General features: G+C 43.4%; 1 protein-coding gene across 3 annotated transcripts in view; it reads right to left on the bottom strand.

The window, feature by feature from the left end:
• Nucleotides 1-24099, bottom strand: part of LOC118388443 (protein FAM107B-like) — a 53422-nt gene that overhangs the window by 10074 nt on the left and 19249 nt on the right. Inside the window, exons 1-3 of one of the 3 annotated variants that reach the window (XM_052526759.1) lie at nt 22404-22492; nt 21840-21915; nt 7804-8032 (exon numbers count right to left, since the gene is read on the bottom strand). In XM_052526759.1, the coding sequence (XP_052382719.1) occupies nt 7804-8032; nt 21840-21915; nt 22404-22469 (371 nt within the window). In that variant the 5' untranslated portion in view covers nt 22470-22492. Of the gene's footprint in view, nt 1-7803; nt 8033-20473; nt 20961-21839; nt 21916-22403; nt 22493-24099 lie in introns of those variants that run through there. The other 2 variants (XM_035777533.2, XM_035777531.2) reach the window with 2 other exon arrangements.

Below are 24099 nucleotides of genomic sequence, written 5' to 3'. Positions count from 1 at the left end.
TGCAAACACAGAGACAGGAACAAGGACACTAAGGACAATCACCCATGACAAACTCAAAGAAAATGGCTGCCTAAATATGGTTCCCAATCAGAGACAACGATAAACACCTGCCTCTGATTGAGAACCACTCCAGGCAGCCATAGACTTTGCTAGATCACCCCACTAGCTACAATCTCAATATATACACACCACATACAAAAACCCATGCCACACCCTGGCCTGACCCAATACATGAAGATAAACACAAAATACTTCGACCAGGGCGTGACAGAACCCCCCTAAGGTGCGGACTCCCGAACGCACCTCAAAACAATAGGGAGGGTCCGGGTGGGCGTCTGTCCATGGTGGCGGCTCCGGCGTGGGACGTGGATCCCACTCAGTCAATGTCTTAGTCCCCTCTCCTCGCGTCCCTGGATAGTCCACCCTCGCCGCCGACCATGGCCTAGTAGTCCTCACCCAGAACCCCACTGGACTGAGGAGCAGATCGGGACTGAGGCAGCTCGGGACTGAGGGAAAGCTCGGGAGTGAGAGAAAGCTCGGGAGTGAGAGAAAGCTCGGGAGTGAGAGAAAGCTCGGGAGTGAGAGGAAGCTCGGGAGTGAGAGGAAGCTCAGGCAGGTAGATAGATCTACCAGATCCTGGCTGACTGGCGGATCTGGCGGATCCTGGCTGACTGGCGGAGCCTGGCCGACTGGCAGATCCTGGCCGACTGGCAGTTCTGGCATATCCCGGCTGACTGGCGGATCTGGAAGAGTCTGGTTGACTGGCATATCTGGAAGAGTCTGGTTGACTTGCGGATCTGGAAGAGTCTGGCTGACTGGCGGATCTGGAAGAGTCTGGCTGACTGGCAGATCTGGAAGAGTCTGGCTGACTGGCAGATCTGGAAGAGTCTGGTTGACTGGCGGATCTGGAAGAGTCTGGTTGACTGGCAGATCTGGAAGAGTCTGGTTGACTGGCAGATGTGGAAGAGTCTGGTTGACTGGCAGATCTGGAAGAGTCTGGCTGACTGGCGGATCTGGAAGAGTCTGGCTGACTGGCAGATCTGGAAGAGTCTGGCTGACTGGCAGATCTGGAAGAGTCTGGTTGACTGGCGGATCTGGAAGAGTCTGGTTGACTGGCAGATCTGGAAGAGTCTGGTTGACTGGCAGATGTGGAAGAGTCTGGTTGACTGGCGGATCCTGGCAGACTGAAAGATCTTGCTGCTCCATGCTGACTGGCGGCTCTGGCTGCTCCACGCTGACTGACAGCTCTGGCTGCTTCATGCAGACTGACATCTCTGGCTGCTTCATGCAGACTGACATCTCTGGCTGCTCCATGCAGACTGACATCTCTGGCTGCTCCATGCAGACTGACATCTCTGGCTGCTCCATGCAGACTGACATCTCTGGCTGCTCCATGCAGACTGACATCTCTGGCTGCTCCATGCAGGCTGGCAGCTCTGGCTGCTCCATGCAGGCTGGCAGCTCTGGCTGCTCCATGCAGGCTGGCAGCTCTGGCTGCGCTGAACAGACGGGAGACTCCGGCAGCACAGGAGAGGAGAAAGGCTCCGACAGCGCTGGAGAGGCGGGAGACTCCGACAGCGCAGGAGAGGCGAGGCGCACTGTAGGCCTGATGCATGGTGCTGGCACTGGTGGTACTGAACCGAGGACACGCACAGGAAGCCTGGTGCGGGGAGCTGCTACCGGAGGGCTGGGGTGTGGAGGTGGTACTGGATAGACCGGACCGTGCAGGCGCACTGGAGCTTTTGAGCATCGAGCCTGCCCAACCTTACCTGGTTGAATACTCTCGGTCGCCCTGCCAGTGCGGCGAGGTGGAATAGCCCGCACTGGGCTATGCAGGCGAACCGGAGACACCGAGCGCAAGGCTGGTGCCATGTAAGCCGGCCTAAGGAGACGCACTGGGGACCAGATGCGTAGAGTCGGCTTCATGACATTTGGCTCGACGCTCAATCTAGCCCGGCCGATAAGCGGAGCTGGAATTTACCACACCGGGCTATGCACCCGCACTGGGGACACCGTGTGCACCACTGCATAACACGGTGCCTGCCCGGTCTCTCTAGCCCCCCGGTAACCACAGGAAGTTAGCGTAGGTCTCCTACCTAGCGTAGCCCTACTCCCTGTGAGACCACCCCAAATACATTTTTGGGGCTGACTCTCGGGCTTCCATCCGCTACGCCGTGCTGCCTCCTCATACCTGCGCCTCTCAGCTTTCGCTGCCTCCAGTTCTTCCTTGGGAGCGGCGATATTCTCCAGGCTGAGCCCAGGGTCCTTTACCATCCAGTTCGTCCTCCCATGTCCATTTCACCAGGTAGTGCAGCCTCTCCCACTGCAGCTGCTGCTGCTCCTGCTGCTGCTGCCTCTGTTGCCTCTCCTGTGGCTCCTGCCTGTTGACACGCTGCTTGGTCCGTTTGTGGTGGGTGATTCTGTAACGGTTCTCTTGGTGTGAAGGAGAGGCGGACCAAAATGCAGCGTGGTGGTTATTCATGTTTTTAATGAAGACGACTAAACATGAACAGACTATACAAAACAAGAAAAGTGAAAACCTAAACAGTCCTATCTGGTGCAAACACAGATACAGGAACAAGGACACTAAGGACAATCACCCACGACAAACTCAAAGAATATGGCTGCCTAAATATGGTTCCCAATCAGAGACAACGATAAACACCTGCCTCTGATTGAGAACCACTCCAGACAGCCATAGACTTTGCTTGATCACCCCACTAGCTACAATCCCAATATATACACACCACATACAAAAACCCATGCCACACCCTGGCATGGGCTCCCCTTGAAACCTGGCTCCCCTTGACATCCATAAATACACACCACTGCTCAACCATTGATTTTTTTTTTCAGGATTCAATTATATTCATATGACAAAAATAAAATGCAAAAGGATTATGTTGCATTTTAGCAAATAACAATTTCATAGAAGTAAAGCTTATTTCCCTGCTCATAAATGCTCCTGTAGTCCTAACAAGGGCTACGGGACTTGTGATCCACAGACCGGTGTTTGTCTCTAAATCTCTATGGTGATACCAGATGAATTAGGATCCTGTTTTCTTATTAGACAGAAAAAGACAGCAGGAAGCACACCGCTGAGGTTTGGTGGTGGGACCCTTGTTTTGTTTTATCCGAAAGGAAGAAAACCATCTTTCTCAATTGTTAATCAACTTTGAGTTAATTCAATCACAGTATATGGCCTCTAAAACTCATCAAGAATTCATTCAATATCTCCCCCCAATATCTAACATCAGACCTCTTCAGAGTGAAATGCCATTATACTCAGGATAAGATAGAAAGTGTTGAGCTCTCTTTGTAACCCTCCTCTCACCTCTCCTCTTTGAGACTGCTAATTCAATTCATCTAGTGCCTTTGGCCCCCTTAGGGAGGTGCAGTCACCATAGTTTTTGTTTGGTAGAGAGAGTGAGGGCTGCTATTGAGGTGTGATTAGTGTTTTTGTTAATTTTGTCTCTGCTCATCAAATAAGTCAGAGCGGTGTACACACACACACACACACACACACACACACACACACACACACACACACACACACACACACACACACACACACACACACACACACACACACACACACACACACACACACACACACACACACACACACACACACACACAGTTTATAGCAGTAGCCTGTGTACTGTAGATAGTTTATGAAAGAAACACACTACCTAATAATCTGTAGAAGGTATAGTTTGATCGCCAAGCACAGGACAAGAATAGCACAGTGAAAGGGCTAATATTTGAGTCCACTATATTACTTTCTGGTTGCTGTCATCCATAGTCCTATTCATAACATACTCTGGGACCCCTGACTCCTCTATACCTTCTCACTGCTCAAAAATCAATATACAGTCCTTTCTTACTACTCAGCATTGTAAACAGCATTGACATTTGAAACAAAACATGTTTTTTTCTGTGTTGTGGTCCATGCTTTTTTCCCTCTTTCATCTTACATCTACCACCTCAGACATCAATGCTCAATGACACAAAAATACTTATCTAGAGTGAGAAAGTGAATGAGAGAGGTAGCGAAACAGCAATCAGAGAAAATGGAGACCACTCAGTAAGAATGAGAAAGACTGTTCAAGTTGATGACCTGCACTCCCATCCCAGTGGTGTGGCTGATCTCCCAGTGCTGTAAGGGCTCTCTCTCTGTCATGGTGCCCAACACAGATGGCCTGTTCTGGGCTTTGACTCTCATAGCCATACCCCTTTTAGCACTAGTAGCAGTGCCAACCCAAGCCCAGCAGATACATGTAGATGCTTAATTGAAAGCATGACACCCTGCCAGCTTACCTCTGAATGCGTGTGTGTAGGTTGTACAGTTTAAACTACGGTCCTATTCAATGTTGACTTAATATCTATCAATGTGCTCAATTTCATAAAAAGGTAAATTAATAACATGAATGAAAATTAATTTCACTATAATTTCAAGTACATGTGATGGTGAATGCTTGCTAAAAATATTTACACCAAGTGTAATGTTTAATTATTTTTAACTCAGAAGGAAATATCAAGAGGATCAGGTAAGTGATAAAACAGTCAAATAACAATATCGAAATGTCACTATCAATCATGTTACTAGTATGCAGATCAGACACCTTTCAGCATGGAATAAACATCAAGGTAGGAATTCCGATAAGAATCATGTAAGTAATAAATAAATAATCATAATTTGGCAGTACGTCCAACCGGCCTCACAACTACAGACCACGTGTAAACACGCCAGCCCAGGACCTCCACATCCGGCTTCTTCACCTGCGGGATTGTCTGACCAGCCACCCGGACAGCTGATGAAACTATGGATTTGCACAACTGAAGAATTTCTGCACAAACTGTCAGGAACGGACTCAGGGAAACTCATCTGCATGCTTGTCGTCCTTATGGCATCGTGCAGGCGAGCAGTTTGCTGATATCAACCATGTGAACAGAGTGCCACATGGTGGCAGTGGGGTTATGGTATGGGCAGGCAAAAGCTAAGGACAACTAACACAATTGCATTTTATCGATGGCAATTTGAATGCACAGAGATACCGTGACGAGATCCTGAGGACCATTGCCGTGCCATTCATCCGCCACCAGAATGTACTTAAGTACATGTAATCACCTCTGGCTAGCAGCTAGCAGTAAAGCTGGCTAGCAGTCCAATCGATCAAAACATTCTAAAGTAAGCACTACGTGATCAAGGGATACCACAGTGTATAGTATAGTATTCTACAGTATACTAAAACATTCTATATTAAGCACTACACAATCGAGGGGGATACTACAATGTGTAGTATAGGGATACTACAGTGTATAGTATTCTCCAGTATACTACTAAATTCTATAGTAAGCACCACACAATCGAGGGATACTACAGCGTGTAATAAAGTATTCTACAGTATACTACAAAATTCTAAAGTAAGCAGCACTACATGATCGAGGGATACTAGAGTGTGTAGTATAGTAAACTACAGTATACTACAAAAGTCTGTAGTATGCACTACATGTTTGAGGGATACTACAGTGTGGAGTATAGGATTCTACGGTGTACTACAGTTTTACTACAGAATTCTATAGAATTCTAAATGAAGTACTATAGTGTTCTATAGTAAACTGTAGTATTTGTTATGTGGGAAGATATTGGATACTGTAAATTAGACTTGAATGTTCTGCTATATTTATCTATTAACATTTATGTTTTATATTCTTCCCATTTCTCACACTAATTACACTCCAGGTTTTAGTGTACTGTGTCATTCTCTCTGTCAGATCAATACTAGGATGTGGATATATTCGATAAGAGTCATATTACTAGAAGATAGATAGACAGCAGACGTGACATGCATGTCCTTTTCTACCAGATTTGCTTCACAATGAATGATTTATTAGTAGACTAGTGGGTTATGACTGATTGGTCTGGCTCTTCTGTAGGATATTGTTATTATAACCTATTTAGCGCCTGACTGATTAACTGACCAATGCTACAGAGTAAACAGGTTCAGATACAGGTCAGACACACCACACAGATAAGACGGGAAATTATCGTACTGTAGAGAGATTACAGAAAGGGAAGTTAAGAGCAGATAAGGGAGATATTTACCTGTTGTATACTGCATTCCATATTCCTAGAAATTGGGATTCCGCGCAATGGCAATCTTTGACATTCTGTGGCATTCTACGGCATTCTACGGCATTCTACGGCATTCTACAATTACATTTTTCTTATGGAAAATATTAGGATTCATGTTTATGATCACTGAAAACCATGATTATAAAGAGAAATCCGACTGCATAATGACACCAACAAGAAGAACACTAGAAGAATGACATTTTTACTTCCAGAGCCTGGTTTTCTATGGGCCTACTCTTCAATGGCAGTGAAACAGCAGGGCTGGAGGGGCATAAACGGTCCTCTGTTGCCCACTCTCTTAAGGGTCTGAGTTCCCACTGTCACCTCATGGAGGGTTGGAGTACTGGAGCCATGGGGATTTGCCCAGATCCCAACAACTCAGTGATAGGGACAGGATCGTGGTGGGCTGTCACCTAGCAACAACTGGCTTCTAATGGGCCTGCTAATTAAAGAGATGTTGATCAAGAGAGACAGACGACAGGCTTCAATGGAGAGAAAATACTGCTCTGTTTGGGTAGTTGCTATTTGATATGCCATACACTGTCTGTGCAGTATTTATTTAGAATGGCATTTTTTTCATATTCGTAGGGGTAAAAGAATAACAACTGAGTCTAGGATTGGTTAAAACTTTGGGTGTTAACACAAATATGAACTATATATGATCACTGGCTTGTTTTGCCATAGCTTAGCAGCAGTATAAAGTTGAACCACACTTTTCTGTTCACCCCACCACTATTACAATCACAGCTGGACTTGTGATGAATTTGCAAATTTTTTCTAAATGCTGGCATGTTTTTCTTCATACCAAACTCCAAACAGAGCTGATTCTTTGAAGCCCATTTAGAATTCCTATTTGAGACATTTTAAATAGGGGGTGTTTTCCCCTTCCATCCCCCATACCCAAACCTGCATGCTGAAAATATCCTGCTTCCTTAGTTTAAAGGGAGGGATCTGCTGCTTTGAACAGTCCTCTTACTTCCAGTGCTGCAGTAGCTAGCAAAATATTTCTGGAACTTTTAAGTGTACTTACTAGCCTATGTTGTGAGTGGATGACCAATACCACTTTCAGAAAGCATTTTAGAGGGGCAGTGAGAGGGTAAATGGGAATGCTGCCTACGATCACACTTTGTTTAGATCATTATGACCCTTTTTAAACCTATCCTTTCTGTTTGTTATGTTGTTACAATACAGTACCTTTGGCTTATATAAATGAGAAGCTAGATTACACCTTTGTCATCTGACCTTTCATGACTAATGTTTATGTTTTAGAATGTACTTCTCCTTTTATGTAAATCCGTACATGTTGAGGCATGTACAGTGATCACTAGAAATCCTGTATTTCTATATTTACGTAATGCCATGATATGGGTATGTGCCTAAAATATCATATCATATGAATCTATAATTGGGAATTACGGTCGGAAATATCCATCCTCTGTGATATAATATAAGTATATGTGAGGCAAAACATTACAGAGGGCTTGGCTGAGAATTCTGAATGACTTATCAGGTTGACTGTCTGTGTGCACACACAGATGCATAAACATGCAAACAAGCACAGTGAAAGTGTTGAAATCATACCAATAGCTAGATTGTTGGATAATAAGCTAAATCAGCTGTTAGTTTTAGATCTTGTATGGGACTCTGTTGGGTTGGAGTTGTACCGTTTCTGGCTCATGAGCAGCTCTCGGTGGAGCTCCTGGTGGCTTTTGGAGGCTTTCACTGGATTAAGGAGCTTTTTGGGCTTGATGAGATCATCATCTCCCTCCATGTAATCTGGCTGGGGGACATAGCCAGCCACGGGGGGGTGGTCCCTGTGAGGGTAGTCCTGAGGTGGGTGGCTCCCATCCTGCCTGGGCTGCTGCTCCCACTGCAGGTCCGCATAGGCTGACGCTGAATGACAGAGAGGAGGAGAGAGGGTGGGACAGGAGAAATGGACAGAGAAAGACACCAGTGTTAGTGATTAAGAAACATACAGTGGAAAAGTATCCTAGAAATTGAGGCGTGACTGAAGGTAACAGGAAGGTGCCCATAGCAGAGGTTCCAAAGTCCCATCATGGGGAAATCTCTGGATCCTGCTCCTTTTCACACAGTAGCCGGGCAGCAGCTGAGCAAGGGCAGGTGAGCCGCCAGGCACTTGGCTCCGTTTGTGTTCTTTAGAGCTAGAGGAAATTCCATATCCCCTTTCCCCTCTCTGCTGTGGGTTGAGATGCTGACACACTAGGATACACCTTCTTTGCTCACTGTAAACCATGCACGCAAGCAACCCCCTTTGGGAATGTCATGTTCACCGAGCTTTAACTTTCTGCGTCAATTATTAGGTACTCCATAAAGGTGGGGCAACTACCACTCATTCCCTCAGTGACATCTGTGACGTGCATGGGATTTAGTCATTCTGCAGCACTCTCAATGGAAGTGATAGGATCATTCATAGAATGCTGGTTCCGTCGTTAGGATGTGAATGGTCCCATCAGAACATACAAAGATACATTCAAGCAAAGACATGGTTTCGTAATGTCTGTACCAAATGTCCCAGCCCATTGTATTTTCCCATTGTATTTTCCATATTTCAGTGGGTTTTGTTCCATCAGAACAGACAGATTAAGAGGCACCTGATCTGTGCTAGAGTGTTTCTGGAGAGAGATCAGATGTCATACGCAAGCAGGCCAGCTCAGAACAATGACTCTTTCTCAAGTGCAACCAGATACCATCTCTGCTACTTAATATTTCAGAAAAATGAAATGAGCTGTGGTTGTCTTGTCCCAGCTCTTCCCAATCAGGGCTCGTGACAGGTTGTTGATAGGCTGGAGCCAACAGGAGATGATTTGGGCATTGGAAACAGTAACAAACACATCAACACATTTTAGATGGAAAAATACATCTGGTTCCTGTGTTGCATTAGCAAATACAGGTAATTGAATTCAGGCCATTGCTTGAAATGCTAGTTGGGCCATTTTGTTTATCTGCCTCATTCTCATTCTGACAGAATGCCACTAACAGCAGAATGACAACTACAGTACAATTATTGCTTTTTAGCCTTGCACAGTGCAGTAACTTGCAGTAACTCTGAAGGAACAACAGCAGAAACATGTGATCCAGACTGTGTCATTTGTCTGAGGATTAATAGGGCATTAGGGAGAGCACAGGGAGAACGCAATTCATAGAGAGGGAAAGATAGAAAGTAATAGAAAGAGAGAAAGCAATACAGAGGAGGAAATGAAAGAGAAAGTAATCAAAAGAAAGAGAGCAATACACAGAGAGCTGAAGATAACAGAAGTATTACAATGAAAGAGACAGGGGAACAGAGAGAGACAGGATAAAAAGGTCATAAAAGAACGTGAGCAACAGAAAGGGAGGGACACAGAGAGAAATAGAACGGGGGAGAGAGAGAAAGAGAAGCCCAGGGTAATTGTTTTTTTATGAGCGCTGGTCCAGCATTGCAGACTCACTGTAATCACAGATGCCTTCTAATTCCTTGGAGGTAAATGGAGGGAGAGGTTCCTAAAGCAGTAGCGATGTCTAAAGCAGCTTACTGTGCTCCAGCTCTCTGCTGGATCCCTACACAATCACTAATACTCATACCCTCTCTATGGCTATACTGTAACACTTACAGGACATACTAATGAACATGCATGCTGAGAGTATGTATTGTACTGTTTGGGTGTACATTCACATCTGTATGTGCAACATATTGTGCTGGTCTTGTTTTCCTGTGCATTCGTTTTGACCAGCAACAACAATCTGGTCTCAGAGAATTTCGTATTGTTACATACGTAATTCCGGGACACTCTATTTAGTATGATATGTTACATTTCGTATGGTATGTATTAATTGGGGTTGTCGAAGACCCATTACGTATGATATGTTCGTATGATACGAATTACAATTTTTATTATATGTTACGAATTTGCTGAATTTACAATATGTTACAAATTCTGGCTAACGTTAGCTAGGCTAGGGATTAAGGTTAGGGTTAAGTTCAGGAGTTATGTTAGGGTTAGAAAAGGGTTAGCTAAAAAGGTTCAAATCAAATCAAATATTATTTGTCACGTACGTATTCGCCTTATAGTGAAATGCTTACTTACAAACTGCCAGACCTCAACTGGCAGCTTCATTAAATTGTACCCACAAAACACCAGTCTCAACATCAACAGTGAAGAGGCGACTCCGGGATGCTGGCCTTCTAGGCAGAGTTCCTCTGTCCAGTATCTGTGTTCTTTTGCCCATCTTAATCTTTTATTTTTATTGGCAAGTCTGAGATATGGCTTTTTCTTTGCAACTCTGCCAATAAGGCCAGCATCCCAGAGTCGCCTCGTCACTGTTGACATTGAGACTGGTGTTTTGGTGGTACAATTTAATGAAGTTGCCAGTTGAGGACTTGTGAGGCGTCTGTTTCTCAAACTAGACAGTGCACTGGGGCCTCCCACTCCTCTTTCTTTTCTGGTTAGAGACAGTTTGCGCTGTTCTGTGAAGGGTAGTAGTACACAGCGTTGCACGATATCTTCAGTTTCTTGGTAATTTTTCGCATGGAATAGCCTTAATTTCTCAGAATAAGAATAGACAAATGAGTTCCAGAAGAAAGTGCTTTGTTTCTGGATATTTTTAGCCTGTAATCGAACCCACAAATGCTGATGTTCCAGATACTCGACTTGTCTAAAGAAGGCCAGTTTTATTGCTTCTTTAATCAGGACAACAGTTTTCAGCTGTGCTAACATAATTGCAAAAGGGTTTTCTAATGATCAATTCGCCTTTTAAAATGATAAACTTGTCTTAGCTAACACAACATGCCATTGGAACACAGGAGTGATGGTTGCTGATAATGGGCCTCTGTACGCCTACGTAGATATTCCATAAAAAATCAGATGTTTCAAGCTACAATAGTCATTTATCAGTTCATACTGTTAGGTGACCTAAACTGGGATATGGTTAACACCCCGGCCGTCCTACAATCTAAGATAGATGCCCTCAATCTCACACAAATTAAAACACTTCAGCGAGCAGGCCTTTCTAATCGACCTGGCCCGGGTATCCTGGAAGGATAGAGTAGAGGTAGAGGATGCCTGGTTGCTCTTTAAAAGTGCTTTCCTCACCATCATAAATTAATAAGCATGCCCCATTCAAAAATCATAGAACGAAGAACATATATAGCCCTTGGTTCACCCCAGACTTAACTGCCATTGACCAGCACAAAAACATTCTGTGGCATTCTGCATTAGCATCAAATAGCCCCTGCGATATGAAACTTTTCAGGGAAGTCAGGAACCAATATACACAGTCAGTTAGGAAAGCTAAGGCTAGCTTTTTCAAACAGAAATGTGCATCCTGTAGCACTAATTCCAAAATTACTGTAAAGTCAGTGGAGAATAAGAGCACCTCCTCCCAGCTGCCCACTACAATGAGGCTAGGAATCACTGTCACCACCGATAAATCTACGATAATCAATAAATTCAATAAGCATTTTTTTTAGGGCTGGCCATGCTTTCCACTTGGCTACCCCTACCCTGGCTAACAGCTCTGCACCCCCTGCAGCAACATGCCCAAGGCCCTTCCACTTCTCCTTCACCCAAATCCAGACAGCTGATGTTCTGAAAGAGCTGCAAAATCTGGATCCCTACAAATCAGCTGAGCTAGACAAACTGGACCTTTTCTTTCTAAAATTATCCGGCAAAATTGTTGAAACCCCTATTACTAGCCTGTTCAACCTCTCTTTCATATCGTCTGAGATCCCCGAAGATTGGAATGCTACCACTATCATCCCCCTCTTCAAACTGTTACAGACCTATATTCATCCTGCTTTGACTTTCTAAAATATTCTTAAGCCAAGTTAACAAACAGATCACAGACCATTTCGAATCCCACCGTACCTTCACCACAATGCAATCTGTTTTCCGAGCTGGTCAAGGGTGCACCTCAGCCACGCTCAGGGTCCTAAATGATATCATTACCGCCATCAATAAAAGACAGTACTGTGCAGCCGTCTTCATCGACCTGGCCAAGGCTTTCGACTCTGTCAACCACTGCATTCTTATCGGCAGACTCAACAGCCTTGGTTTCTCAAATGATTGCCTCGCCTGGTTCACCAACTTCTTCTCAGATAGAGTTCAGTGTGTCAAATTGGAGGACCTGCTCTCCGGACCTCTGGCAGTCTCTATGGGTGTGCCACAGGGTTCAATTCTCTGGCCGACTCTTTTCTCTGTATACTGTATATCAATGATGTTGCTCTTGCTGCTGGTAATTCTCTGATCCACCTCTACGCAGACGATACCATTCTGTATACTTCTGGCCATTCTTTGGACACTGTGTTAACCTGTTACTCCTACCCCCTACTTTTTCGAACATTCTGTTAAAAATCGCGCAACATTTCAGCGCCCTGCTACTCATGCCAGGAATATAGTATATGCATATGATTAGTATGTGTGGATAGAAAACACTCAGACGTTTATAAAACTGGTTAAATCACGGCTGTGACTATAACAGAACGTGTGTCTCATCGAAAAGCGCAGGAAAATCTGATCACTGAAAATTGGAAAATATATCAATGCGCCACTTGCATGAATTGTCTATGGGAAAGCAAATTACCTGGAGCCGAGATTGCAATTCCTACAGCTTCCACACGATGTCAACAGTCTTGTCATTTGCCTAGGCTTTGTTTCTTGGTCAAACGAAGAAGAGACAGCCCATTTCTTCAGGTCTCGGACCGGATATTTTGGTTGAGATTTACCCGGACATTATTTCCAGACGTACCCCTATAGAATATACTTCGCCTCGTGATCAATTTGATCGCTTATTAACGTTTACTAATACCTAAAGTTGCATTACAAAAGTATTTTGAAGTGTTTTGTGAAAGTTCATCGTCGACTTTTTTGATTTAAAAAAAATGACGTTACGTTATAAGACGCTATTTTTTTTGTTTATCACACAGTCTTCATAGATCGATATCTAGGCTATATATGGACCGATTTAATCGAAAAAAAGACCCAATAGTGATTATGGGACATCTAGGAGTGCCAACAAAGAAGATGGTCAAAGGTAATGAATGTTTTATATTTTATTTGTGCGGTTTGTGTAGCGCCGACTATGCTAATTATTTTGTTTACGTCCCCTGCGGGTCTTTTGGGGTGTTACATGCTATCAGATAATAGCTTCTCATGCTTTCGCCGAAAAGCATTTTAAAAATCTGACTTGTTGCCTGGATTCACAACGAGTGTAGCTTTAATTCAATACCCTGCATGTGTATTTTAATGAATGTTTGAGTTTTAACTAGTACTATTAGCATTTAGCGTAGTGCATTTGCATTTCCAGATGTCTAGATGGGACGCCTGCGTGTCAGGTAGGAGCAAGAGGTTAACTAACCGGGGCGGCAGGGTAGCCTAGTGGTTAGAGCGTTGGATTAGTAACCGAAAGGTTGCAAGTTTAAATCCCTGAGCTGACAAATCTGTCGTTCTGCCCCTGAACAGGCAGTTAACCCACTGTTCCTAGGCCGTCATTGAAAATAAGAATTTGTTCTTAACTGACTTGCCTAGTAAAATAAAGGTAAAATCTGTCTTATGTAACCACACCAAATGTTACGTATCATACTAATTTGAGTGTCCCGGATTTACATTTACTATGTTACGACTCGTCTATGAGACCAGGCTGGCAACAAACATAAAAGGAAGGCCAGTTGTATCATTTGTTATGCAATGTAAGTCCACAAAGTTCTGTGTGGAATGTTTGCTTATCCTTCATAAAAATAGACAAGTCTCCCTCAAAAGATCAAGACAGACATGCAGTGTCACATATAGAGTTACAAAGCTACCACAGTTTATCAATGTTACCGGAATCTTCAGTCATTTTGGTAACGAACAGAAAACGATGACAATCTATCGTAAATTTGGTAATTCATACTTGAATAACTTTTAAATCTGTCTCCGTCCATTCGTTCATCCATTTTTTCGTTAGTAACGCGCGTTCTCAGACAGTATTGGGCCGATTTTTACTAAACTTGAGTGAATGATGTATCTTGCCATAGAGATCCGGCATTTACAAATTAAACTCATTGGCCCAAGACAGGAGCTATAGTAATGATCTTTAACTATTTAGTCACACACGATATCTCAGCCGACTCATCGGGCTCCCACGCCTCAGCCGGCTCGTCGGGCATCCATGCCTCAGCCGGCTCTCATGTCTCGGCAAGCCCATCAGGCTCACCCAGGGTGGCGCCACTAGCGGCGGGGTACTGTCACGCCTGCTCCTCCTCCCCCTCCCTGGTGCTCGAGGGCACTAGGCTGCCCATTGTCATGACGTTTCCCTCTTTGGGTACAGCAAGCCCCATCCCCCTCTCCCTGTCTCCTACTCCCAGGCTGCTGTGGTCAGAGTGAGGTCGTAAAATCCTGGAGGAGATTATCTCATCATGGCCACAGTATAGAGAGAGAGTAGAGTTTTCATAGAAGAGAACAAAGGATTTTTTTCCACCTCACAGAACTTGAGGTCCGACCAACATTTAGGTTCTGGAGAAGGTATAAAAGATTGGAGAAGAATCCAGCTATGAACTGGTCCGTTTGGTACAATTTTGTGAAACTCATGGGAGGCAATACGGCCACATTACCATAACGCTGTTTATATAATAGCCTCAGATATGAGGTTTACATCTAATCGTTGTATAAGATGAATGACTGAGGATGATACTGTTTGTAAAATTGTGTAATGTGATTTTGGACTGTTTAATGAAGGAAACTCCAATTCCCTTTTGAGTTGAAGTAAATCAGAGGACCGCCCATGAGCACATTTAGGACCTGACGTCATGAGACAGCTTTTTCTGCAATTCCGAATAAAACCCCCACCTTGAGCATTTCTCAACAGACCATGTTGCTCTCAATTACGAGAGGACAAAGGTTGCAGACCAGCTTACCTTGGTCCTCTCGTTATCAAGGTTTGAGACCAGACTGCTGAATCTTTTAACCATCCCACATGGTTAAACTCTTAGACTATCGATACCGACAGAATAAGAACAAGTCTTTGATATTAATTACTAGTCTGCAGCTAGGAATTCGGTATCATTGAACGCGAAGACCGACAACCACCGAACCATCTATTCTATAACCACATGAATGAATGTCACTCTGAACTATCCATTCTAACCACGACAGAGAGGGAGGATAAACTCTCCAACAGAAACAAACTTTTCAGCTGAGATCCCGACGACACACTGAGAGCGTAAATATATTGATTGATTGAAATTGTTCCCGAATGAGTGAGCGTTCATGTGCAAAGGATTAGCATTTTAATTGTTATAATTATCAACTCTGTCTTATCTCAGTCGACCCCCACTTCCCTTTTGTACACCAAGCCACGATGCCGGTTTATCCCACTAGGGAAACTCCGTTATCATTTCCTTATAACTATCTACTGTTTGTTTATGCATTTCTGTGAATTACTAAGTTAGTAAATAAATTATTTAAGACAATTGATGTATGGATGACTCATAGTGAAGACTTGGTTTGTGCAGATAGCCAACAATTTATGACATTTGGAATGAGACTAACGTGAGGTAAAATTAATAATTCATTAATTAAGAAGACTAATTGATCAGATATTAAAATATCTGAAAAGCTGTACTAGGAAAATTATAACTTTGTAATCGGAATATTTTCCTTGGTGCCCTGACTTCCTAGTTATTTACATTTGCCTGATTAGTTAATCACGAAATGCTAATTACAGAGAATCTTTGATAAAAAAAACGAAAAGTCTTCAGTTAACGATTGTAAAGACACAGCACATCTTTGGACTCCATTACTTTGCCCCTCCTATATCTGTCTGTTCCTCGGTTTGATACCCGTGTCAGCATTATTGACGTTATGCTTCCAGTCAAGATGCTGTCCTTGTTTGTTTCATGTCGGTTATTTATTAAACGTCCCCTCCCTGTACTTGCTTCTTGTCTCCCAGCATCTGTCCTTCCAAAAAATAAATACAATTGTGTAATGTTTTTATATTTCATGCTGAAAGACTCATATTAAATACCAATGGTATTCACTAAGTTCATTGTTTATATTTAGGATAATGTTTTAGAGCTTTGTAATTCTATTAGTTTTTTTCTAATCTTATTGAATTATTTCGTAGAGGACCAAAGATAATTACTAACAACTGTAAAAATCTGAAGTTCGCAAAAGGGCCACTAGATGTGATAGATTTCATAAAATCCTTGGACATTTACACATTTCTGGTAGTTTACTGGTAAATGTTAAATGTTTATTTCCAGTAAAATACCCTCCCTTTGCAACCCTAGTCACATAAGAGACAGACATGTACGATAATTCGGTAGTTCTTGAGTCATATAATCCTGGCTGTGGTTGTATTGATTTGACATTTAGGACATGCTAGATGCCATCTCAGTGCACCCTGGGTAAATTAGTAATATCTGTGTGCACTGAGTCCATCATCCAGTTACATTGGCACAATGCATTTAGATGGATCTCTTATAACCCTGGAGGAGTATGGCAAATCATATTTTCCTCTGGGTGTCTATGACAGGGGATGAGGCTCAGGCTACAGCAGAGTGGCTAGAGAAACAGGAGCCTTTTCAATCTTCATTATTCCACAATCTTTGCAGTAAACCATTTTAAGGTAAAATGCCATTTGAGTCGCTGTTTGTTCTTTGAAATGCTTTATAATGTCACTATTAGGTTATGTTTGCATATTCTGAGTAAGTGGTTATTGGAGTCAAAGCAGGCTACACATTGTTTGATTATAAATGAGTATGGGAAATTATGGTGAAATAGCTTGGTCTGTCAACCAACTATTTCCTTTTGACTTTTGCCAAAGCACATTCACATTTGTTATGTGATATTTACTTCACTGCTACCCCAACAGGTGAATGCAGATGGGTAGGGAAATTATTTAATTCCTGTCTCATTTTATGACGCTATGCACCTTGGGAGGAAAAATCTGAGAGTTAAAGGGTTCTCAGATTGTATACAAACAGAACACTGGTTGTCGTCGTGGCAACACAGGCTTAGCCCCTAAGATGACCAAAGCACCCAGTCTCCCAAGGGACAGGGCGGGGGAGTTGTTTTCCCAGAATACACTGTGAATACAGATTGTTGACACACCATGAAATTCAGACTGAGGCTCCATGAAGTCATTATCATTCAAATAGGCAAGGGTCTAACATAACAGCAGAAGCCAACTAACCAGCCAGTAACCAGACATGCCATCAGAATCATACAGAACATACAGTAAACTTCATGGAATTGAATGAATCAGTTATACAGACAGAACAGTACAGACATGCTGCTTGAATAAGGGACCCCAGTACACGGTGTGCTTGTTTAAGTACACTATTTGACTGTTTCTGTACTCAGGACAGTCAGTCACAATCCCCTGATAACTGTTCAAACATGTCCGGCAGGCAGCACAGTTTATTTGACTTGATCACAACTCAGCCATAACAAGACATCCAGATACTGCAAGTGAACCCACATAATTTGCGAAATGTGGCTCAATACGTTTGAGACATATGACAACACAGCTGCCATTGATCAGTTTAAAATGCACATACAGTTGAAGTCGGAAATCTACATACACTTAGGTTGGAGTCATTAAAACTCGTTTTTCAACCACTCCACAAATTTCTTGTTAACAAACTATAGTTTTGACAAGTGTTGGGACATCTACTTTGTGCATACACAAGTATATTTTTCCAACAATTGTTTACAGACAAATTATTTCACTGATAATTCACTGTATCACAATTCCAGTGGGTCAGAAGTTTACATACATTAAGTTGACTGTGCCTTTAAACTGCTTGGAAAATTCCAGAACATAATATCATGGCTTTAGAAGCTTCTGATTGACATCATTTGAGTCAATTGGAGGTGTACCTGTGGATGTATTTCAAGGCATACCTTCAAACTAAGTGCCTCTTTGATTGACATCATGGTAAAACCAAAAGAAATCAGCCAAGATTTCAGGAAAAAAATTGTAGACCTCCACAAGTCTGGTTCATCCTTGGGAGCAATTTCCAAACATCTGAAGGTACCAGGTTTATCTGTACAGACAATAGTACGCAAGTATAAACACAATGGGACCACGCAGCTGTCATACCAAGCTGACAAGGTACAAATCTGTCGTTCTGCCCCTGAACAGGCAGTTAACCCACTGTTCCTAGGCCGTCATTGAAAATAAGAATTGGTTCTTAACTGACTTGCCTAGTTAAATAAAGGTAAAATAAAATAAAAAATACCGCTCAGGAAGGAGACGCATTCTGTCTCCTAGAGATTAATGTACTTTGGTGCAAAAAGGGCAAATCAATCCCAGAACAACAGCAAAGGACCTTGTGAAGATGCTGAAGGAAACAGGTACAAAAGTATCTATATCCACAGTACAATGAGTCCTATACCGACATAACCTGAAAGGCCGCTCAGCAAGGAAGAAGCCACTGCTCCAAAACCGCCATGAAAAAGACAGACAAAGGTTTGTAACTGCACATGGGGACAAAGATCATACTATTTGGAGCATTGTCCTCTGGTCTAATGAAACAAAAATAGAACTGTTTGGCCATAATGACAATTGTTATGTTTGGAGGAAAAAGGGGGAGGCTTGCAAGCCGAAGAACACCATCCCAACCGTGAAACACGAGGGTGGCAGCATCATGTTGTGGGGGTGCTTTGCTGCAGGAGGGACTGGTGCACTTCACAAAATAGATGGCATCATGAGGCTATATTGAAGCAACATCTCAAGACATTTTTCTTTATTTAACTGGGCAACTAAGTTAAGAACACATTCTTATTTTCAATGACAGCCTAGGAACAGTGTGCTAACTTTCTTGTTCAGGGGTAGAACAACATATTTTTACCTTGTCAGCTTGGGGATTTGATCTTGCAACCTTTCAGTTACTAGTCTAATGCTCTAACCACTAAGATACCCTGCCACCCCTGACATCAGTCAGGGAGTTAAAAGCTTGGCCACAAATGGGTCTTCCAAATGGACAATGACCCCAAGCCTACTTTCAAAGTTTGTGGCAAATGGCTTAAGGGCAACAAAGTCAAGGTATTGGAGTGGCCATCACAAAGCCCTAACCTCAATCCCATAGAAAATATGTGGGGAGAACTGAAAAAGCTTGTGCGAGCAAGAAGCAACAAACCTGAATCAGTTACACCAGCTCTGTTAGGAGGAATGGGCCAAAATTCACCCAACTTATTGTGGGAAGCTTGTGGGAGGCTACCCGAAACGTTTGACCCAAGTTAAACAATTTAAAGGCAATGCTACCAAATACTAATTGAGTGTATGTAAACTTCTGACCCACTGGGAATGTGTTGAAAGAAATAAAAGCTGAAAGAAATAATTCTCTCTACTATTATAGTGACATTTCACATTCTTAAATAAAGTGATAATCCTAACTGACCTAAGACAGGGAATTTTTTACTATGATTAAATGTCAGGAATTGTGAAAAACTGAGTTTAAATGTATTTGGCTAAGGTGTATGTAAACTTTTGACTTCAACTGTAAGTGGTCCTGTATTGTCCAATTGAAGGACATATGGCTCTTCTACACAAAGAACATGTCATGTCCCAAGACTCAAGAGTACAAAACAAGCAAATCCTGCTTAAGCATTATAATGACATTATCTGAATTATTCTTGCTATGTGAAGTCATTGTGCCTGGTGATACCTTGGTGTGTCCAGCACATCGTTCCCAAACTGTTAACATGACAATCTGTGCTGCTGTACCAATGCATACGTTATAGACATAGCTACCTGTCCTCAGTGGATTTTTCTATGAAACTGATCTTTTTTTCTACCTTTATTTAACCAGGCAAGTCAGTTAAGAACAAATTCTTATTTTCAATGATGGCCTAGGAACAGTGGGTTAACTGCCTGTTCAGGGGCAGAACGACAGATTTGTACCTTGTCAGCTCAGGGATTTGAACTTGCAACCTTCTGGTTACTAGCCCAATGCTCTAACCACTAGGCTACCCTGACGCCCCAGGTGCCCCCTGCTACCCTGCTGCCCCCTGATGCTTTCTGTGTCTCAAGTACACATATATGTACAGTACATTTCAGTTCATGTTTGTCTGTTCCAGGCCCAAACAATGAGCCCTCCTAAATTTGTCTAAAATACCTTCTCCCCCATAAGTAGAGACAATTGTAGCAGATAACAACATCTCGTATCTACAAAGTTCCCTCCTGTTCCCCCACCTTCTCTCTACTTGCACAATTTCCCTTTCCCATAAATAAACAGAGCCTATAACATATTAACCACTGTCCTGCGAAATCTGGCTTCTGCTGAAGCCTCTGTGTCAGCCCCGCTGTTCTGTCATAATGACAGAGTGGAGCATAGCTCTGCATGGGTCTTACCTGACTTGACCAGTACGTCCCTGGTCCTCTCAGCCTGGCCAGAAGGGAACAGGCTGTGACTGTGGGTGACTCTTTGTGCCATGCCTCTCTTGGTGTCTGTCTGTCTGTCTCCCTCTCTCTGTGTCCGGGTGTATCTGTGTGTGTCCTGCTTCAGCACTCCTTTAAGCATGCTTCTCTGCCCAGGCTAGAGTAAACAGTCACATGACCCCCAGGCATTCCACGGCCCGCCCCTCCCTCTCTCACTCTTTATCTCTAATATTATTACTCTATCTATTGCCTCTCCCCTCTGTCTCCAGCCTGCTGTTAGATACTCTCTCTCCCTCTTTTTCTTTTGTCTTTTTCTCTATGCTCTCACTTTCCCTCTCTCCCCTACTCTCAATCTCTCTAGTTCTCTCCTCCATTCTTTCTTTCTTTCTTTCTTTTTTTCCTTCCCTCTCTTTTCTCTCTCCATCTTCCACTCTATCCCCTCTTTCTCACTCACACTCTCACTCCTCTCTCTCTCTGATCCTCAGTGGTCTGTAGCTGGTAGGATTAGCAGAAGGCTTAAGCTCTCTCGCCTAATGCTCATATTAACCATAAGTCATCTGGGTGCTTTCATACTCAGCAGTGTAGTACAGTAGCCAGGCTGGCAGTACTGGGAGAGAGCACACTGGGCTGTTCATCTACACATGGCTTTCCCAATGCCTCTGCTTTAAGGGGATGTAGAATGTATACAGTGTTAGCTAGATAGAGATTATGAGGGATGTCAGTATCAATGTGATATTTTTTTCCTGACAAAGAGTGGTGCACTTACCACTATAGAAAATAACTGAGTGACAAGTGACAAGGTGTTCACTGACTTATTTGTTAGTTATAAATAATGCTTTTGATAAAACATATCCTAAATTTGTCAACAAAGTAAGACATGGGATTAGGAAGAAATGTAAATCTCTTCAGCACTGATGAAAACTCTCCAAGACATGTTGATCTCAAAGTTGGACACTTTAGTTTATGTCGAGTACCACGAAATCCCTTTCACAAAATCAACGTAATCAGAGTTTATCATGTTAGCACAGTCACTAAATTGTAAGACTCTTTTAAGACTCTTAAGGTTCTTACTGGATGCTTTGAGCCCTTTAAAAAACATGTTTTTTTATACATAACACAAACAGTGTAACCAGACCAGTGGACAGCCAAACGTGCCAAGTGTGCGGAAGTACCTCTACCTGGCTGGTATGGTCACAGTGATTGGAGGGCCAGGTCCATTACTCTGCTGTGTACAATGAGAGGCAGTGATAACACAAGATGGTAACTCAGAGTTGCTTGGCTTTACTTCCCAGGCATGTTATTGTTCCATGAGACAGTAACCGGAGAGGGCCAGACGTACCTCTGCCATTCCTGTGCTTTCCGTTTTTCACACACTGCTGCTGCTGCTGCTGCTGTTGGTTGATGTTATACGTCTTCTGTAGAGAGAGGGAAAGAAGAATAGAGAGAGATGGGTGGGATGGGAGAGAAATAGAAATGGGTTCAGACGATACATCAGACCCTCATCATTGCCATTTCTCACATCCGCCCAGCATGCTTGTGATGTCATTAGTGTCTCATTGATTTTAAATGGACATTACCGGTTTGGGGGCTATAAACAGCTAAAGGCCACTGACACACAGTGACAGCAGGCATTAAACTGGCCCTCTCACCCTTCCATTCTTCCTCCATCTCTCTCACTTCTACTCCTCTTACTTCTAGCCATTCCTCTCATCATCATCCTCCTCCTCCATCCTCTCTCCCTTCTCCTCCTCACCTGTATCCCTCCTCTTCCCCATACCTCTACACCCCTTGTGTTACTGCTCCTCCCCCTTTCCTTCTGCTCCCCACATCCCTTCCTGTTCATCATTCTCCTCCATCCTCTCTCCCTTCTCCTCCTCACATGTATCCCTCCTCTTCCTCATACCTCTACACCCCTTGTGTTACTGCTCCTCCCCCTTTCCTTCTGCTCCCCACATCCCTTCCTGTTCATCCTTCTCCTCCATCCTCTCTCCCTTCTCCTCCTCACCCGTATCCCTCCTCTTCCCCATACCTCTACACCCCTTGTGTTACTGCTCCTCCCCCTTTCCTTCTGCTCCCCACATCTCTCTCTCTCTCTCTCTCTCTCTCTCTCTCTCTCTCTCTCTCTCTCTCTCTCTCTCTCTCTCTCTCTCTCTCTCTCTCTCTCTCTCTCTCTCTCTCTCTCTCTCTCTCTCTCTCTCTCTCTCTCTCTCTCTCTCTCTCTCTCTCTCTCTCTCTCTCTCTCTCTCTCTCACCCCCTCCATCTCTCGCCCTCCCCATCCCTCTCTCTCTGACAGGGCCCCAGAGGCCTGGTTGTCCATACTGAAGCCTTGCAGCACAGCCTCTTCACAGGGGTGAGCTGAGCTCCATTCAAAGGTCCTTTTGGACGCCCTCTCGGCTGTGTGAAAGGATATTGTGTTGCCGTCTAACGGTTGCTAGGAGAGGCTTTCTCAGGCTTGGTTTGGTGACAAGGCCCTTACTGTCTTGAGTCCCCCCCATCCCCTACCTCCCTGGCATTACTGGGGGTGGGGGCATTTCTGTTAATCCACTGGTGGGGTACAGGGTAAATTCTGTGTCGTGCATGGAAATGGAGAGTTTGGGGGAATGGAGGTTTGGGGAGGGCAGTGTTTTAATGAATGATCTCTTTCTCCTAAATGTGTCTCTGTCACTGTGTTGGGACAGGGTGTTCCTCATGTACTCTAAAAAATGTTCTGTAAATATGACAAACAGCAACAAACATGAATAATAGATGACCTCACATGGAAAATACCTAAACTCTGTTGATTGTATCATGTACTATTATGCATGTTATTTTTTCTAACATGATCAAAATAGAGGCTTCAGTCATGATAATGTCTAGAGACTAGTTTTTAAATTGGTAAATGGAATACATTCATGATTTATAAAATGTAATAGTAATAATGGAAATAATCTATTTTTTCTACAACACATTGCTCCTAATATTCATGCTCTCTCTCGTTACTTTAAAGTACAACATAGTTGCTCTAAGCAGTATTATGATTACCAGGGGCTCACTAAGAAGATATAAGAAGCAAAGCCTGTTCTAATAACACTTGAGTCAAGTTTTAAATGAGCTTAGAGGGAATAAAAACTCCATATTTACAGCCACACTGCATAAACCCCTCTCTCATTGATGAGTCACCTCACAACGTCTATGAGCTGTGTGAATAAAGAACAGTAAGCTCCGTATTGATCTCGGTGATTATGAGTGTCCATAACTTTATCCTCTTCATTTTCCTGCCCCAGGAGTGTATCAAGGTTCGTGGCTTGCCTCTGCAAGTGGACAATCAAATCCAAACAGGTCTGGTTCGTGGCTTGCTTCTGTAAGTGGACATTTAAATTCAAACAGGTCTCAGTAGGGCTGCAAAATTCTGCTAACTTTCCAGAAATCCCAGTTGGAGGATTCCTGGTCTAAATCCGTTCTGGAAGCACTGGACCAAGTCCCTACTGTGCAGGCTGGCTGACCTGGGTCTAGAATGTGTTTGTTGTGTTGTGTTTTTCCCTGGCCCAGTGTCTCATTACCATTAGTGGTCATTTGACCTTTCCAATCAGAGTCCTGTTTGATTTCCCTCATGTTTTAT

This window comes from Oncorhynchus keta, chromosome 10 (genome assembly GCF_023373465.1).
Source record: "Oncorhynchus keta strain PuntledgeMale-10-30-2019 chromosome 10, Oket_V2, whole genome shotgun sequence".
Taxonomy (NCBI): domain Eukaryota; kingdom Metazoa; phylum Chordata; class Actinopteri; order Salmoniformes; family Salmonidae; genus Oncorhynchus; species Oncorhynchus keta.
This window is presented reverse-complemented; position numbering and strand designations above follow the sequence as displayed.